At 40.8% G+C, this 16,125-nt stretch overlaps 1 protein-coding gene across 1 annotated transcript in view; it reads right to left on the bottom strand.

Moving 5' to 3' along the window:
• Positions 1-16,125, bottom strand: part of bmp6 (bone morphogenetic protein 6) — a 134,454-nt gene that overhangs the window by 47,621 nt on the left and 70,708 nt on the right. Inside the window, exon 4 of the mRNA XM_043688583.2 lies at positions 4,279-4,476. Coding sequence (XP_043544518.2) covers positions 4,279-4,476 — 198 coding nt within the window. The remainder of the gene's footprint in view (positions 1-4,278; positions 4,477-16,125) is intronic.

A 16,125-nucleotide genomic window follows, 5' to 3' on the forward strand; every position in this document is an offset into this window, starting at 1 on the left:
AAGATCATTATAAACATGAACCAGTCACATGGTGCCTTCTGCAAACAAGTGAAAGTATCTGGCGAAGATAGATCAAAAAATAACTTTGATGAACAAAAGGGTCGCTTCAGTAAACTCTGTGGACAGCAAGCATTGAACTACTTTTCCAGTCTCTACGCCCACAACACCCATGTATTTATTGTGCCCGTCTGTGTGTAGAAGGGAAATATTGTAAGTGGGTTAAAGTTTAAATAGTGAAATAACACGCTGACTGTACATGATTGCCTATCTGTAGCTACAATCTATTTTGGGTTTGGTTAGCTCAGTTGACTGGATGGCCAGTTTGCGATGCAGCATGATGCTAGCAGTGTGGGTTCAATTCCCGCACTGACTGAGGTTACCATGAAGGACTCTCCTTCTCAACCTCTCCCCTCACCTGGAGGCATGGTGACCCTCAGGTTAAATCACCACCACTCACCTCTCTCTAATGAGATCAGCATATTGTTTTGTAGGACTGGGGTCACGATCTTTGGAATCTAGATATTTGTAATAGATAGCAATTCAAATTCCAAGTACAAAAATCATCGGTGCTTTGTCAACCCTGTGATTTAAAAGTCAGGTAAATGGGGACATTTTATGGGAAAAAAACAGAGATTGATTCTCAGTGCTGTATCCTGATAAGACATAAATCTTTATAGTGCACCCAGTTACACAACATTGGATAAAAGTTTGATTGCAGTCACAGATTAGGATTAGGGTTTGCAGCTTACTTAGAGTCATAGAGATGTACAGCATGGAAACAGACCCTTCGGTCCAACCTGTCCATGCCAATCAGATATCCCAACCCAATCTAGTCCCACCTGCCAGCACTCTGCCCATATCCCTCCAAACCCTTCCTATTCATATACCCATCCAAATGCCTCTTAAATGTTGCAATTGTACCAGCCTCCACCACATCCTTTGGCAGCTCATTCCATACACATACTACCCTCTGCGTGAAAAGGTTGCCCCTTAGGTCTCTTTTGTATCTTTCCCCTCTCACCCTAAATCTATGCCCTCTAGTTCTGGACTCCCAGACTGCCCGACGCCAGGGAAAAGACTTTGTCTATTTATCCTATCCATACCCCTCAATTTTGTAAACCTCTATAAGGTCACCCATCAGCCTCCGACGCTCCAGCAAAAACAGCCCCAGCCTGTTCAGCCTCTCCCTATAGCTCAAATCCTCCAACTCTGGCAAAATCCTTGTAAATCTTTTCTGAACCCTTTCAAGTTTCACAACATCTTTCCGATAGGAAGGAGACCAGAATTGCACACAATATTCCAACAGTGGCCGAACCAATGTCCTGTACAGCTGCAACATGACCTCCCAACTCCTGTACTCAATACTCTGACTAATAAAGGAAAGCATACCAAACGCCTTCTTCACTATCCTATCTACCTGCGACTCCACTTTCAAGGAGCTATGAACCTGCATTCCAAGGTCTCTTTGTTCAGCAACACTCCCTAGGACCTTACCATTAAGTGTATACATCCTGCTAAGATTTGCTTTCCCAAAATGCAGCACCTCAGGAATGATTGATATACGTTGGGCCATTTACGGTAGCTCATTTTTCTGCCATTCTTTTATGATTGCACTGTTCATCAACAAACTGGACAATTGAACTGTTCCCTTACTTCCTGTTTATTGCAGTAAATAGGTTGTACTTTGGCGTGCAATAGTGAATTGGCTTTACTTTTTCAATTGGTTTGAATACTAATTGCAGTAAGGGATCACATTTCCTGGACTGTAAACTGGTAAAGGGAAGTTGCTACATTGCTGCAAGTACTAGAAAGTTTTTATACAACTTGAAGGTCAAGTGAAGTTGTGTGGCAGACAGGTTAGCTATCTAAGTTTGTTACTTTTCAGAGTAGTGAAGTGGATACTTTGAATATGGCACCAGAACTCTGAATCAAAACAAAACTCTTACTACAGCCTTTTGGATTTGCTTTTAAAGTGCACTTTCACAGACTTGCGAGGCAGTGCACTCAGATACCTCCGCACTGTCTCCCTCCCTCCCCTCTCTTCCGAGTGAAAACCAGGCTAAGAAACCTAGAGATTTGACAGAAAAGATTCCAATGCAACACCTTAGGTACACCCAAACAGCTGCTGGATCATAGATCAAATCATTACTGCATGGACAATATTGAGACATCATTGCTAAACTGTGAGAAACTCATCCCCTATCCCCATGCAGTCTGAAATTTGATTTACAGAATTGGTTTCTCCTTGACTATATTTTCCCCAAACAACCTGTTTTGTCTGCCTTAACCATGAATGAATGCGTGCATGTTTGGGTCTTGAGGTGGTATAGCAAAAGTTGCATAATAATAAATCAATAATTTATTCGTCATGTGTTAAAGAAGAAACTTGTTTACAATAGTTAATTTAATGGTGCAAAACTGGCATGAATTACTTCCGTTTTGAATAGTAGTCATCAGGAAAATCAATCATCACGGTGGTTTGACATTTGTCACAGCTTGTGAAATAATTGGTCTATTTGCACACTATTCCCAGCGGAGTCATGACACTGATTAATTTTGAGTAGGCTTTATAAAAACCATTCATTTTTACAGAATAGCTCAAGGGACAAGGCAGTTTAGTAACAAGCGTAGTTTCGGCGAAACTGGAAGCTCTCTCCTTGGAGCAAAGGAGAGGGAGGTGAGATCTGGAAGAAATGTACAAGATTGTGTTTAGATAAGGTAGGTAAAGGAAAGCGGTTTGTTAGCTGATGGTATAAGGACTCTCACAGATTTAATAGGTTCTGTGTAAGAGATACAAGGTAATTTGAGTAACAGCTTTTTTTCTTGTGTACAGCAAGTAGTGATGATCTGGAACTTGATGCCTGCAAGGGTAACGGAAGCAAAGATGAAGAATATTTTCAAAAGAAAACTTGACAGTCACTTGAAGGGAGTAAACTTGCAGTGCAATAGGGATATGATGGGCAAATGGAATAGACTGCAGGTAACTGGACTGAATGGTCTCCTGTGTCACAGTAACAATGGCAAGTACGTACAAGTCCCTTCTTCCCAAGTGCCAGGGAAATCCTAAGCTCTGTATGGAAATTGTGGGCACGACCCCAGTATAAAGTATTGAGCATATTTGCTATTTTTAAAGTGATTGTTCAAATGAACAATGGCACCAAAGTACAAATCTCTTCACAGTTCTCGCTGGCAAGGACAGATGTATAAAGAAAACAAAAGTGTTTTCTTTATGAATAATATCTGAAGAAAGTTATTGTTCTACAACCAATGTATTGCAAAAACAAAAGAACACGTTGAAATAAGTGTGTACGGATTTTGTTGCTGTTGGGCGTGGGTGGAAAATGAGAACATTTAGAAATATGACTGACACATTATTCACCCGGAGAAAGTGGATCATGGACAGTGAGAAAAACATCCTAAATAACTGCATCTACTACCTTCACCTTACTTTCATTTGAATGATATATCACCAATTGCTTTTCTCTTTAGTTCCTATTTATAAATACCCAGGATTACTGGCACCAGAACCTGCTTACACAGAATATATCAATCAGTACAGAATCAAAATCAATTTGGAAGACAAAATGAAATACATGAATAGAATGGTGTTTGAGGGAGTTGTGGCACAGGTTTTAACAGAAAAGATAAACCACATTTAAAACACACTTAATAGAAGTTATTAGGAACATTTACATTCAGTAGCATTATGCTGAGGGGATCTTATACAAATGAAAGTGAATTATATTGTACACTTCACTTTATTTTGTCTCCAACCCAGCTGCTGAAGGACTCAGTTTGTACTCTGAATTCAATTCCCAACAGCCAGAAGCCTAGAGCACAAGATGCCCTTTGATTGAGAAAGAACTGGAAGAAATTCATCAATGTCTTTTGGAAGGTCAGACCATACACTTTAACAACAACACTTCTATTCACTTAGAACTTGTTCTTGTTTTAAGAATAACTTTTGTGACAACAATTTCTGGAAAAACTCAGCAGGTCTGACAGCACCTGTGGACAGAAATCAGTCAACATTTTGGGTCCAGTGACCATTCCTTAGAATGGTTCTGAGGAAGGGTCACTAGATCTGAAACATTAACAGATGTCTCTCCACAGATGCTGCCAGACTTGCTGAGCCTTGCCAGAAACTGCCATTTTTGTTTCTGACTTACAGCATCTGCAGTTCTTTTCATTTATATTTGTTATTAGAACACTTCTTTTTACCCTGAACAGGCAGAAAATCAATGAATGAAAATTTTAATGCTGGCTGGTCTTATTTACCAGTTAAACTTGCTGCTCTGGGCGACTCTTGAACGGATGTAGATTTGGTGCGGCCATGGTGCCTGCGCTTGCTTGTAACTGATCGTGTTGTCCGAATGTGCACCTCACTGACTTTGAAGAAAGCCACCATAAAGGGCTGCTTGTCATGAGGTCCATGTTGCCCAATCAGACCTGCCATTTTGGGGTTGATACCTTGTCCTGCAAGAACATGAAATTTGAAGTAAAAACAAATGTATTTATTCAAAACATTTCCACAATCTGCATTTGCATTCTTAAGTACATGTGCTAGTTTTATGCTCCAAGTCACAATTAAAACATTCCAAAGACAATGTAGAGATACAGCATGGTGACGACAAAAAGTCCACTTGAAACATTTCTATTACTTGCTGGCTATAATCCACAATTACTTTGAATAGCCCCAATTGACCTTCCAGGAACCTGCTGAACAAACACCAGTGATTGAATCACACTTAAGTTCAGTACGGTTTTAGAAAGAGCATCGCCTTCCTGCTATAAATTTCAGTACCTGCTCTGTTCTAAAATCGTATAAACGCTTCAAGCGCAAGATCGCTGCTTGAATGCACCTGTCCCCATAAACATTCTTCTGGATGTGGAGAACTATCTAACACTAATCACTTGCGAGCTGTTTTGCAATTGAATTCTCATCTGGCACAATCACATCTTATTCAAAATGTCCATCTCCCAGAGGTCTTGGTTATTATATCTCACCAAACATACTTGTATTTACTGCTACAAGCAATTATTTTTCTTGCGAGCTAAGAACAGCACCTCTTTCGTGGCACTTGGGCAAGAAAAGGGCCAAAGAAAAAGAATGATTTGGAGATGCTGGTGTTAGACAGGGGTGTAAAATTCACAACACCAGGTTATAGTCCAACAGGTTTAATTGGAAGCACTAGCATTCGGAGCGCCGCTCCTTCATCAGGTGGTTGTGACCTTATGAAGGAGCAGCGCTCCAAAAGCTAATGCTCCCAATTAAACCTGTCGGACTATAACCTGGTGTTGCGTGATTTTTAACTAAAATCAAAAAGTTAGCTATACTTAGAAAATTCAGAGGCCTTAGTGTACGAAGCTCAGTAAGGGGCAACTGAACATTCCAGGAGGTATTGCTAGAGATCCCAAAATGGTAAGGAAAAGTATTGTGTAAAGATCAGAGAGGTGAGGCAAGGGAGCATAAAAGTAAGTTTGCACCTCTCACAAACAGTACTGCTGCCAGATCAAAGGTTTCACAAACCATAGTTGCAATGAAGAGTGAAAAGGCTAGAAAAACAATTTGAGGCCTTACCAATCATGTAATCATTGCCTACACTTTGAACAATCAGGTGGCTACCCTTAAAAGACAGAGACATCCAGCAAGGAGTGCAGAGAGTACTGCTTGAAAGCAGTAAAATTAGCACAGACCAGCCAGTAACGTAAGGTTTGCATTTTTGTAATGCTGCATGAATTGTTAAAACGTCTGGAAAAAGAAGGATATACTGCAATTTGCTGTGGTACAGAGTCCAGCAAGCTTTACAATCAAGTTGAAATACCATGGCAGAATACAAGCGCATAAACTGAAAGAACTTAAAGTGATATTATGCAAGTACTACATCATTTTAAAAACTGGGAACTGAAATGTGAAAGAACTGCTTTGAAAAAAGCCAGTGTTTGTAAGAGTGGCTGCAGTTTTGAAAGTAGGTAACCTGAAGTTGTCGCATTTTGGGCAAGTGCTTGAACAAGCAGAATTGGAGTTTGGATTGCAGCCAGCCAATCTGGAGTCAGGGAGTGTACTGATGTAGCTTTTGTTGAGAATACAAAGTCGATTGGTCTGTGTACTAGTGACTGTAATTAATGACTTAGTACAGAAACCTGGTCCACACACAAAGCCTTGATCTGAAAAAGTCAAGGAAATTCAGGAACATGTAAAAAAAAAATACCATTTGGCATGACTCCAGAGATAGCAGGGTTTGCTTTACAGCATGACACCCAAGGGTATCCAGACCAATACGCTGCACATGACTCCATGGAAGTGGTATCAGTTTGAGGAAGGGTCACTCGATCCGATAGGTTAAGTCCGATTTCTCTCCACAGATGTGCTGCCAAACCTGCTAAATGTTTCCAGCAATTTCTGTTTTTGTTTGTGTAGAACCTAAAGCTTTTCACTTTGCACTCATCAGATCTAGGACATAAGAATGAGACACCATTTCTAAAATGAAATTAAGATCACCTGCTTGGCTTGAAGGATGATGCAGTTGAACGTGCTGGAAGTTACATGCTCAACTACTCAGGACACTTGTGGACAAAAGTCAAATGCACAGACATTGTATATTTTCCATAAAGAAAGGTAGTCGTGGAGACAGAAATTCTGCTGCATCCCTATAACAACACCCTGACCAATCAGAATCTACTTGCCTGGTCAGAGAATTAAAACTGACAGCTAACCAATCAATCAGCCCCTTTTCCAATGCTGTTTTAAAAAAAGTGTCCATTTTGTGATGTCTGTTTCTTGTGACTTTGTTTTAATGAATGCAAGATAAAATGTTAACTTCCAGTCATGCTTTAGTAATGCTTAAAAGTGTGTTCCCAGAAGAGTGTGGAACACCTAAACTGCCTGGGTTTGTGAAGTCAGAGACTTCTAGGGAGCTGGAGTTGTGGTAACTGTCATTGTTGTATACATTATTGTGTAATGTATCAATGATAGGGAACAAGCTTGGAGAGAGGAGAGGTGTTGATAATGAAATGGTTGTGAAGGGGATAATGGTCATGTGGCATTGGCTGGCCCATTTTATTGGTGTCGCAGTCTGTGGGTGGAGACAAGAGTTCTACTTGACATTTTGGAGGGAGCAGGTGTAACCGTACTAACTCCCCAAGGCCCTAGCGATTATGTCTGACCAAACGTAGTTGTATTTATTACAATTATGCAGTACATGTTGATATTTTAAGAACACTGCCTCTTCTGAAGGTACTTTCCAGCAGGAATTTCCTCTACAACTAATCATTAATTAGGCCCAAAACAAAACAAACACAAAGAGGGCACTTGTGGCAGCAAACCACCTCAAAACAACCCCTCAGCCAGAATCATAAAACTGGCAAATAGCACAAGGTACCAACCGAGCAGTCATTTGGGAAAATACTACAGTAAACAATGCCTATTGATAGGTAGTTTCATAGAAATGTTGAAAGGTATTAGCAAGAAAGGAAGTGGGAGAATGTTTCCCTGGCTGAGAAATCTAGAATCAGGGGTCACAGACTCAGGAGAAGGGTACTAGGCCATTTAGCATTGGAGATGATCCCAAGGTTCCTCACTCAGTGTGTGAAGCACATTGAAGAGTCAGGCAGATTGATTTGTGAATGCTAACTGTATCAAGGCAGATATTCCAAGGAGGAGCTGAATGAGAGAGGACCCTTACAGGGCAGAAGGCCTATTGCTTCTCATCTTTGACATTCAGCAACATAGAAATATATGAGAGTGTATTTGATAATGCTCCTGGGAAGCACATTATATTGCTTCCTCTGCTGCAAGTGCTGAATAAATTCAAGTTACTGCATTACATGGATGCTCAGAAGTTGAAGTTGTAAATAACATAATAAAGGAAAGGAATTGCAGTCTGAGGGAGGTTAGTGGACTAAGTTACACGGTTAACCTAGGAATGAGATTAACATTGCTGGTGGTGGTGCCTTTCAGATTCAGCTCTTTACTTTGAAATGCATGCAACTGGAAACTCCTACAATTTACCTACCAAATATTGTCAGCAGAATCTGACTTTTAACCAAGAGTTGCTGAGTTTTTGTTTCACTAATTGGGATTTGAGATGCCCACAAAACCATGTTATTTGCTTGCCTTTAGTTGCTTTGAAATGATGGCTGTCGCTACATCTTAAACAGCTGCAGATATGTGTTTTCACAAAAGACTTTTTCTTAAATAGTCAAACCTACGTTTAACAGACACTTAGATATATAGTTGAATAGGAAACCTTTGAAGGGATATGGACCAGGAGCAGGTAGCTGGGACTAGTTTAACTTGGGATTATGTTCAGCAAGGACTGGTTGGACCAATGGGACAGCTTCTGTGCTCTGTGAATCTATGACTCCAAAGAGAAAACATTAATAGTTTGTTTTGGTGATGAGTTTCCAATCATGAAACTCTGCTGTACAATGCAATGCTGCCCCATACCATGGAATTAAAGAATAAATCTGGATACATCTGACAGCAATCAAACAAAATTCACTATTATCCATCCAGCCCAAATTAAAAAAAAATAAACTGGTCAGACCCATTTTTCAGGGCAGGGCATAGGCAGGGCTCACAGTTGGACACAAATTGAATGATGGAATAACTATTTATGGAAAACTCCCTTCTACCCAGGAGCCTGACTGACATGGCTTTTCCAACATAGCTGTTTCCTCATTTGGCCCAGAAGAATAAAATTAGGTATTTAACTCAAAAGCAAAACAATTACACTTTTGGAATTCTGGAGTTCCACATGAAATACTGACAGGTTAATTCCAATAAAGTTCTTTTAAAATAATAAAAGAAACTATGTCTAGACATAGATGATGTGGCAAAAAAAACAAGGAAAACATTTAACTCCCTTTAAACAAATCTGACTAACACATTGCACCATGGACTAATTCACATCTTTGCTTGTGTTCTAACATGTGATCTCAGTGATGTGAGAAATCTCCTTCTATAAATGTAATTATTTACATTAAAATGCTTTGATCTTTTCAAACTCTAATATCATTGCAGACTGTTTCCGATTGCTCAGATTGTAGAATCAGACAATTATCTCTTCACCAATTAGGCCCCAGGGACAGATTTGTAACGCAAGACACTTAACATGCATATATTTTAATTGTCATTTATGTTAAGAGTTTGGATTTTGAACTAGTGGCACGAGGGGCCTAATAATTAATTTGTAAATATTTCTCAAGTCATAATCATTTATCAGCATCTTTGGAGAGAAAAACAGTTAATGTTTTGAGTTATATGGACACAGGTACTGCCAGACCTGCTAAGTTCCTCAAGCAATTCTGTTTTTGCTACAGAAAAGTAGCAATTGTATTTTACCACATTCTGAAAATTTTAAATTTGTGTTACAGTAAATAGTTGGGTTTATTCCAGATTATTCTTCAATTCTGTTGCATAATAAATTTCAACTTTATTACGAAACCTGAAATCGGCATCATTGACAGTTTGTGTTTCAGCGAAAGAACACTTTGTTAAAACTAAAACAGAGACCAAGCCAGGTTTCAGTCTGGGATCATACTTGTCCAATAAAAACAGCACCTGGAGTCATAACGTATTTGAGACACTGCTTTATAATCTAGGAATAACCCATTTAGCTGTTTAATAACCAACTGGATTTTACTGAGAAAAGAATTCTCAAACATATCCAAAAGCCCATTTCAACAAACACCACTTTTCGGTGAAAAGTTATGCATGCTTCCCCCATCTGGTCAGCTGACGTTTGATAGCAAATGTCCAGAGGAACAGAGAGCATGAGACACAAAGCAAGAGTAAAGAGAGGGTGAAATAAACACAATGAGAACATCTTATGTGTGGACACAAAGGAATATAGTGAAGTCTTTTCTCATAAAATATCAGAAAATACATTCAGTAGCCCAAGGTTACACTGCAAAGTTTCTAGGTCTTAGATCTTTGTACAGGTCAAATCATACTCAAATCACATCACTCTGGGACCGCTGCACAGTCTGAGGGCCCTATGAAAGCCTGGTCTCCTTGGTTTTCTCAGGTGGATACCAAAGTTCCCAGAACAGTATATGTCAAGATGAGGGTGGGGGTGCTATTCCAACATGCTAAACATCACCACTGAAACAATTCCGTAGCTCTAAATTGCACTCAGTGACTTCACTACAAAGCACTTAATTGGCTGTAAAGCTTTTGGAATGTCACGAAAGATATTTGCTAGTTGTTTCTCAGAACTACAAATTCTGGATAAAATTATGCCAGTGATCCAATTGCAGCTGTTAATAGCACTGAACTTGCAGTTTCATACACCAGCATTTTCTACCTGATGATACACAAAGATTGCAAGTAGTGAAAAATGAAAAAAAGGTTATTCATAAAACTGCACCAAGCATTTTCAATGAATCCCAAAGAAACAAACTGATGCATTTTCTAACATTACACATTTCTGTGAAGAATACTTTATCCGATTGGTCAAATGTCAGAGAAACGGGATGCCCAGAATGTGACTGGTCAGAGGTTTCCCCTTGGTTTGTTTTGGTATTTATTTATTTTATTTGTATTTCTGAATTAATGGAGGCTGCTTCCAGAGAAAAAGATCAACCTCTCAATTTGCTCACATCAGTGCAAGACATGAAGGCAGCTATGAGGTGGAACTTTAACACATTCTGCAGAATTTTTGGAGTTACTGAACTCCACAGATGCTGCAATATAAATATCAACTTGCCGAAAACAATTATGGGTTGAGGTCATAGTAATGCCCAAGTATTAGATTCCCCAGAGATGGTGGTGAGCTTCCTTTTGGAACGGTTGTCCCTTTTGACGTGGGTACGTCTACAATGCAGATCGTGAGGGTGTTCCACAACCCAGCTGCAGCAAAAGAACAGCAATATAGTTTTAAACCAGCATGGTAAGTGCAGGACAACTGGTAAATGGTACCGTTCCCCTCTATCTGCTGTTGTCGTCCTTCTCGATGTTTGTGGCCATGGGACAGGAAGGTGCTGTCTAAGGACCCTTGGTGAATTTCTGCAGTGCCTTTTTGTAGATGGTCCACACTGCTAGTACTGAGTTTCGGTGATGGAGAGAATGGAGGTTTGTGGATGATGTGCCAATAAAGCAGGTTGCTTTGTTCTGGATGAGTGTTATTGGAGCTGTATTCATCCAGACAAGTGGGGGGTATTCTATCACACTCCTGACCTTGTAAATGATGAATCAGGATGGGAGCTATTCACTGCAGGGTTCCTTGTCTCTGACATCCTGCGGTAGCTGCAGCACTCATACTGAAGTTCAATTTCATAACATAAGAACTAGGAGTCGTCGGCTATCTGGCCCTTTGAGCCTGCTCCACCATTCAATAAGATCATGGCTGATCTTTTCATGGACTCAGCTCCACTTACCCGCACTCTCACCATACCCCTTAATTCATTCATTGTTCAAAAAAAAAGCTATTTTAGCTTTAAAAACATTTACTTAAGTAGAGTCAACTACTTCAGTGGGCAGGGAATTTCAGATTCACAACCCTCTGGGTGAAGACCTTCCTTATCAATTCAATTCTAAATCTGCACCCTCTAATTTTGAGGCTATGCCCTCTTGTCCTAGTTTCACACACCAGTGGAAACATCGTTATGTCTATTTTATCTATTCCTTTCTAATTTTATATTTTTTCTATAGGATCCCTCCTCTTTCTTCTAAATTCGAATGAATATAGTCCCAGTCTACTCAGTCTCTCCTCACTGGTTAACCCCCTCAACCTAGTGAGCCTCCTCTGCACCCCCTTCAGAGTCAATACATCCTTTCTCAAGTAAGGAGGCCAAAACAGCATGCAGTACTCCAGGTGTGGCCTCACCAGCACTCTATACAGCTGCAGCATAACCTCCTTGCTTTTAAACTCAATCCCTTTAGCAATGAAGGACAAAATTCTATTTGTCTTCCTAATAACCTGCTGTACCTGCAGACCAACCCTCAGTGATTCATGCACATGGACACTGAGGTCCCTCAGCATAGCAGCACACTGCAACTTTTTACCATTCAAGTAATAGTCTTTCTTGCTGTTACACCTACCAAAATAGATGACTTCACATTTATTAACATCGTACTCCATCTGCTAGATTTTTGCCCACTCAAAGTATCTATGATCCTCTGCAGAGTTTCACAGTCCTCTGCACACTTTGCTCAGCCACTCATCTTTATGTTATCTGCAAACTTTGACACACTACAGGTGGCCCCCAACTCCAAATCATTGATGTAAATTGTGAATAATTGCAGTGAATAAAGCACACCCACTGGTCACTGATTGCCAACCAGAATAGTACTCATTTATCCCCACTCTTTTTGTCCTGTTAGTCAACCAATCCTCTACTCATGCTAATACTTTACCCATAATGCCATGCATCTTTATCTTAGGCTTTTGGAAATCTAGGTACACCACATCTACTGGGTCCCTATTGTCCACTGTGCACAATGTCTTCACAGAATTCTAGAAGCTTAGTTAAGCATGACCTGCCATTCATGAACCTATGCTGCATCTGCTCAACAGGACAATTTCTATCTAGATGACTTGCTACTTCTTCCTTGATAATAGACTCAGGCATCTTCCCTACTACAGAGGTGAAGCTTACGGATCTCATCATTTGTCTACCTCCTTTTTCAAACAGTGGCGTCACATTTGTTTTCAGATCGGCTGGAACTGCCCCAGAGTCCAGTGAATTTTGGAAAATTACCAAAGGCGTACTTGCTTTTCTCCCATCATCTCTTTCAGTACGTTGGGATGCATTCCATCAGGGCCAGGAGACTTGTCTATCCTTAGCTGCATTACTTAAGGATAGACAAGGTCTACCTGGTCCATGATAACCTCCAGGATGCTGAGAAAATGGGGGATTCCGTTCCAAATGCTTCAGCTTTGTCATTTGCACTGTGCTAGGCTTCCCCATTGCCGCAAATGGGGTTATTTGTGGAGACACCTCCTCCAGAAAGTTGTGTAATTGTCTGCCATCATTCACAACTGGATATGGCAGATCTGATTTGGTGGTTGTGGAATTTCTTACCTACGTCTATCACTTGCTGCTTTTGCTGTCAGGCACACAAGTAGTCCTGCATTACCAGCTTGACATCTCATTTATAGGTATGCCAGGTGGTACTCCTGACATGCCCTCCTGGAGCCCTCATTGAACTTCGGTTAATCCTCTGGCTTGATGTGGGTTGGTAAAGAGGGGTATGCCCTGGAAAAAGTGGTTGCATTTTGTGCTCGAAAATAATGTTACTCCTGCTGATGGCACCTCATGATGCCCAGTCTAGAGTTGCTGGAGCAGTTCAAATCTGGCACATTTAGCATGGCAGTCATGCCACGCAACACCACAGATTGCATCCTCAAAGTGAAGACATAATTTCATCAGCAGAATTGTACAATGATCACTTATACGGACACTGTCACAGACAGATACATCGCTGACAGGCAGATTCGAGAGAACAAATTCAGTTGATATTTTGCCTCTTGCTAGTTCCTTCACACTTTACCACATTTTCAGTCTAGCAGCTACATACTTTGATACACGAACAATAGTGATATGAACTACTCATTTCTAGTGATGGACTGTGAAGTCCCCCAGAGTACCTTCTCCACCCTTGCCACCATCAGTGCCTTCTCCAAGTTCCACATAGAAGTACACTGATTCAGCCACTGAGTGCGGAGTGGGTAGTATATGGTAAATCAGTAGGTAGTTTCCTTGCCCATGTTTGACTTGAGACTTCATGGAGTCCAGAGTCAATATTGAGGCCTCCCAAGGCAACACTCTCACAACTGAATACCTCTGTGCCTCCACTTCTGGCATAGTATGGTGTTGTCTGGGACATGGTCATACTCACAGTATCATACCTTCCAGACAATGTACCAATTATGGCACTGGCACAGAGATGTTGGCAAGGAGTAAGGATTGATAAGAATGAGTTTACCATGGTTAGTTCCAGTGCCCAAAATCAATGCCAGAAATTTCATCTGGCTTCATTCCTTTGCTTTGAGATGGCTTAACAGTTGATACAACTGAGTGGCTTGATGGGCCATTTCAGAGGGCTGTTAAGTGTCAGCATCTGAAATTGCTGGCAAAACTCAGCAGGTCTAGCAACATCCGTGGGAAAAGCAAGAGTTAATGTCATGAGTCTGGTGTTGAGTGTTCTCAAGAGTCAGTAGACTCTAAACGTTAACTCTGCTTTCTCCCCATAAATGCTCAGACTTGCTGACATGACCATTGTTCAATCCTTGTGCTGCCATTCTTGCCAGCAACGTCTCTTTCAGATCTCCAGCATCCGCAATTCTTTGTTTTACTTACGAGTCAACATTGCTGTGGGTCTGCAGACCATATCAAATAGGACAGCAGATTGCTTTCCCTAAAGCACACCGGTTAACTAAATGTGATTTTATGACAGTAGCAGTCAGATTTTAATGAATTCAAATGCCACCATCTGCTGTGGTGGGATCTGAGCCCAGGTCTCCAAGTCTGTGGTTACTAGCCCAGTAACAATACCATCATGCCATCTCCACGCAAAGAGCAGAACTAAAATTGATTGCTGGCTTAACAAATGTTTTTCACACAACTTCAAGGGAATGCATTTCTTGCAATTGCAAGGCAACACCATTCAAAGATGGACAAAAAAAAAAAATCATTTACAAAAATGGGCACAGAAGAAACTTATAAGCAATACCAAACATGTATTTTCATAGAATTCAGTGCACACAAACAGGCTATTCTTAACAAATACTCTCCCTATGATCCTCCTCCATTTTAACTCACCAGACAAAAGCTTCTGTCCCCTTCTCCCTAATTTTGTTTCCCATTAACTACTCCCTGCGGTAGTGAGTCTCATATTGCAACCACTCTCCGGACTTTCATACTGACAATTAACAGACATTTATCAGCTCTATCTCTAGTCTCATCCACAAGTGTAATCATTCTCTCAACATATATTCTTTTATTTCCTCCTCTACAGAGTCCTCCATTAGGACACTCAAGCTTCCTTTCTCCAGAAGACTTGCAAACTGACCAGTCTTTCCCAATAGATATCCCTCATTTTACCAACACAAAACTAAAAAAAACTCACGTTTGGAATCAAGTGTCATACCAACATTTCTGGGTATTAGCATTATGCTACCAACCAACATTACATAGCAAGAGCAACACCTTCATTTTGGCAGAAAGGTTATTTTATGGATAGTGCTGAAATGCTCACCTTTACTGTTCCAAATGATTTTACTTCCAAAATCTTTCATAAAAAAATACAATTTTATACAATGAGACAAACCTCTGGTCAATGCAGCACTGAAGCTTTTGATATGCTCAAAAGCAGTTCCTGAGCAGATGAAATACCATTTTCACACTGAGAACATCCTCCATTGTGTTGCGTGGCACTACCACCATACTGAATGGGATAGGAATCAAACTGATCCGGCAATTTAAACCTCGGCATCCACAAGGCACTAGGGGCCATTGGCATTCAACCACAACCTAGGCGTGGTGCAGCACTTGCGTGAATGTTGCTTACCACCGTCAGTGAAAGTCTGAACACCGTCTACATCTTGCTGCGTTTGTACATAAGCTGCTCCAGTATTGCAAGATTTGCAGTGTTGAACATTGTGCAATGATCGGCAAACATCCCCATTCCTGCTCTTACAACGAAAACAAGGTTAATGGTGGAGTACCGGAGGTGGTTGGGACAAGGACCCTCCTGAGAAACTCCTGCTAAGATGTCCTGGGGCAGAGATGACTAACCTCCAACAAACAACTATCTTCCTACATGCCAGGGATGACTCCAACCAGGGACTTCCTCCTCTTCTTCCCGCTCCCCCCCATTGACCCTATTGCTCTAGTAGATCCTGGATATCTTTTACATAGTTAGTGTCATAAATACACTTCAGGACAGCTCTCTCTCAAGAATTCTACTTTGTGGAATATGTTACACAGTCAGACATGTAGGAAGTCACAAACAGCATCACTGTTCACCAGGTTCACTTTCCTGGACGTGTGCAGCTCCAACAATAATCACCAAGCTTGACACCATTCAGGACACTTTATTGGTACTCCATCAAGCTCCTCAACATTCACTTGCCCCAACAGTGACACACAGTGGCAGCAGTGTGCAAAATCTACAAG

Source organism: Chiloscyllium plagiosum, unplaced genomic scaffold (genome assembly GCF_037043375.1).
Source record: "Chiloscyllium plagiosum isolate Xiang-an unplaced genomic scaffold, Cpla_swu_hap1 HiC_scaffold_4, whole genome shotgun sequence".
NCBI classification, from domain to species: Eukaryota; Metazoa; Chordata; class Chondrichthyes; order Orectolobiformes; family Hemiscylliidae; genus Chiloscyllium; species Chiloscyllium plagiosum.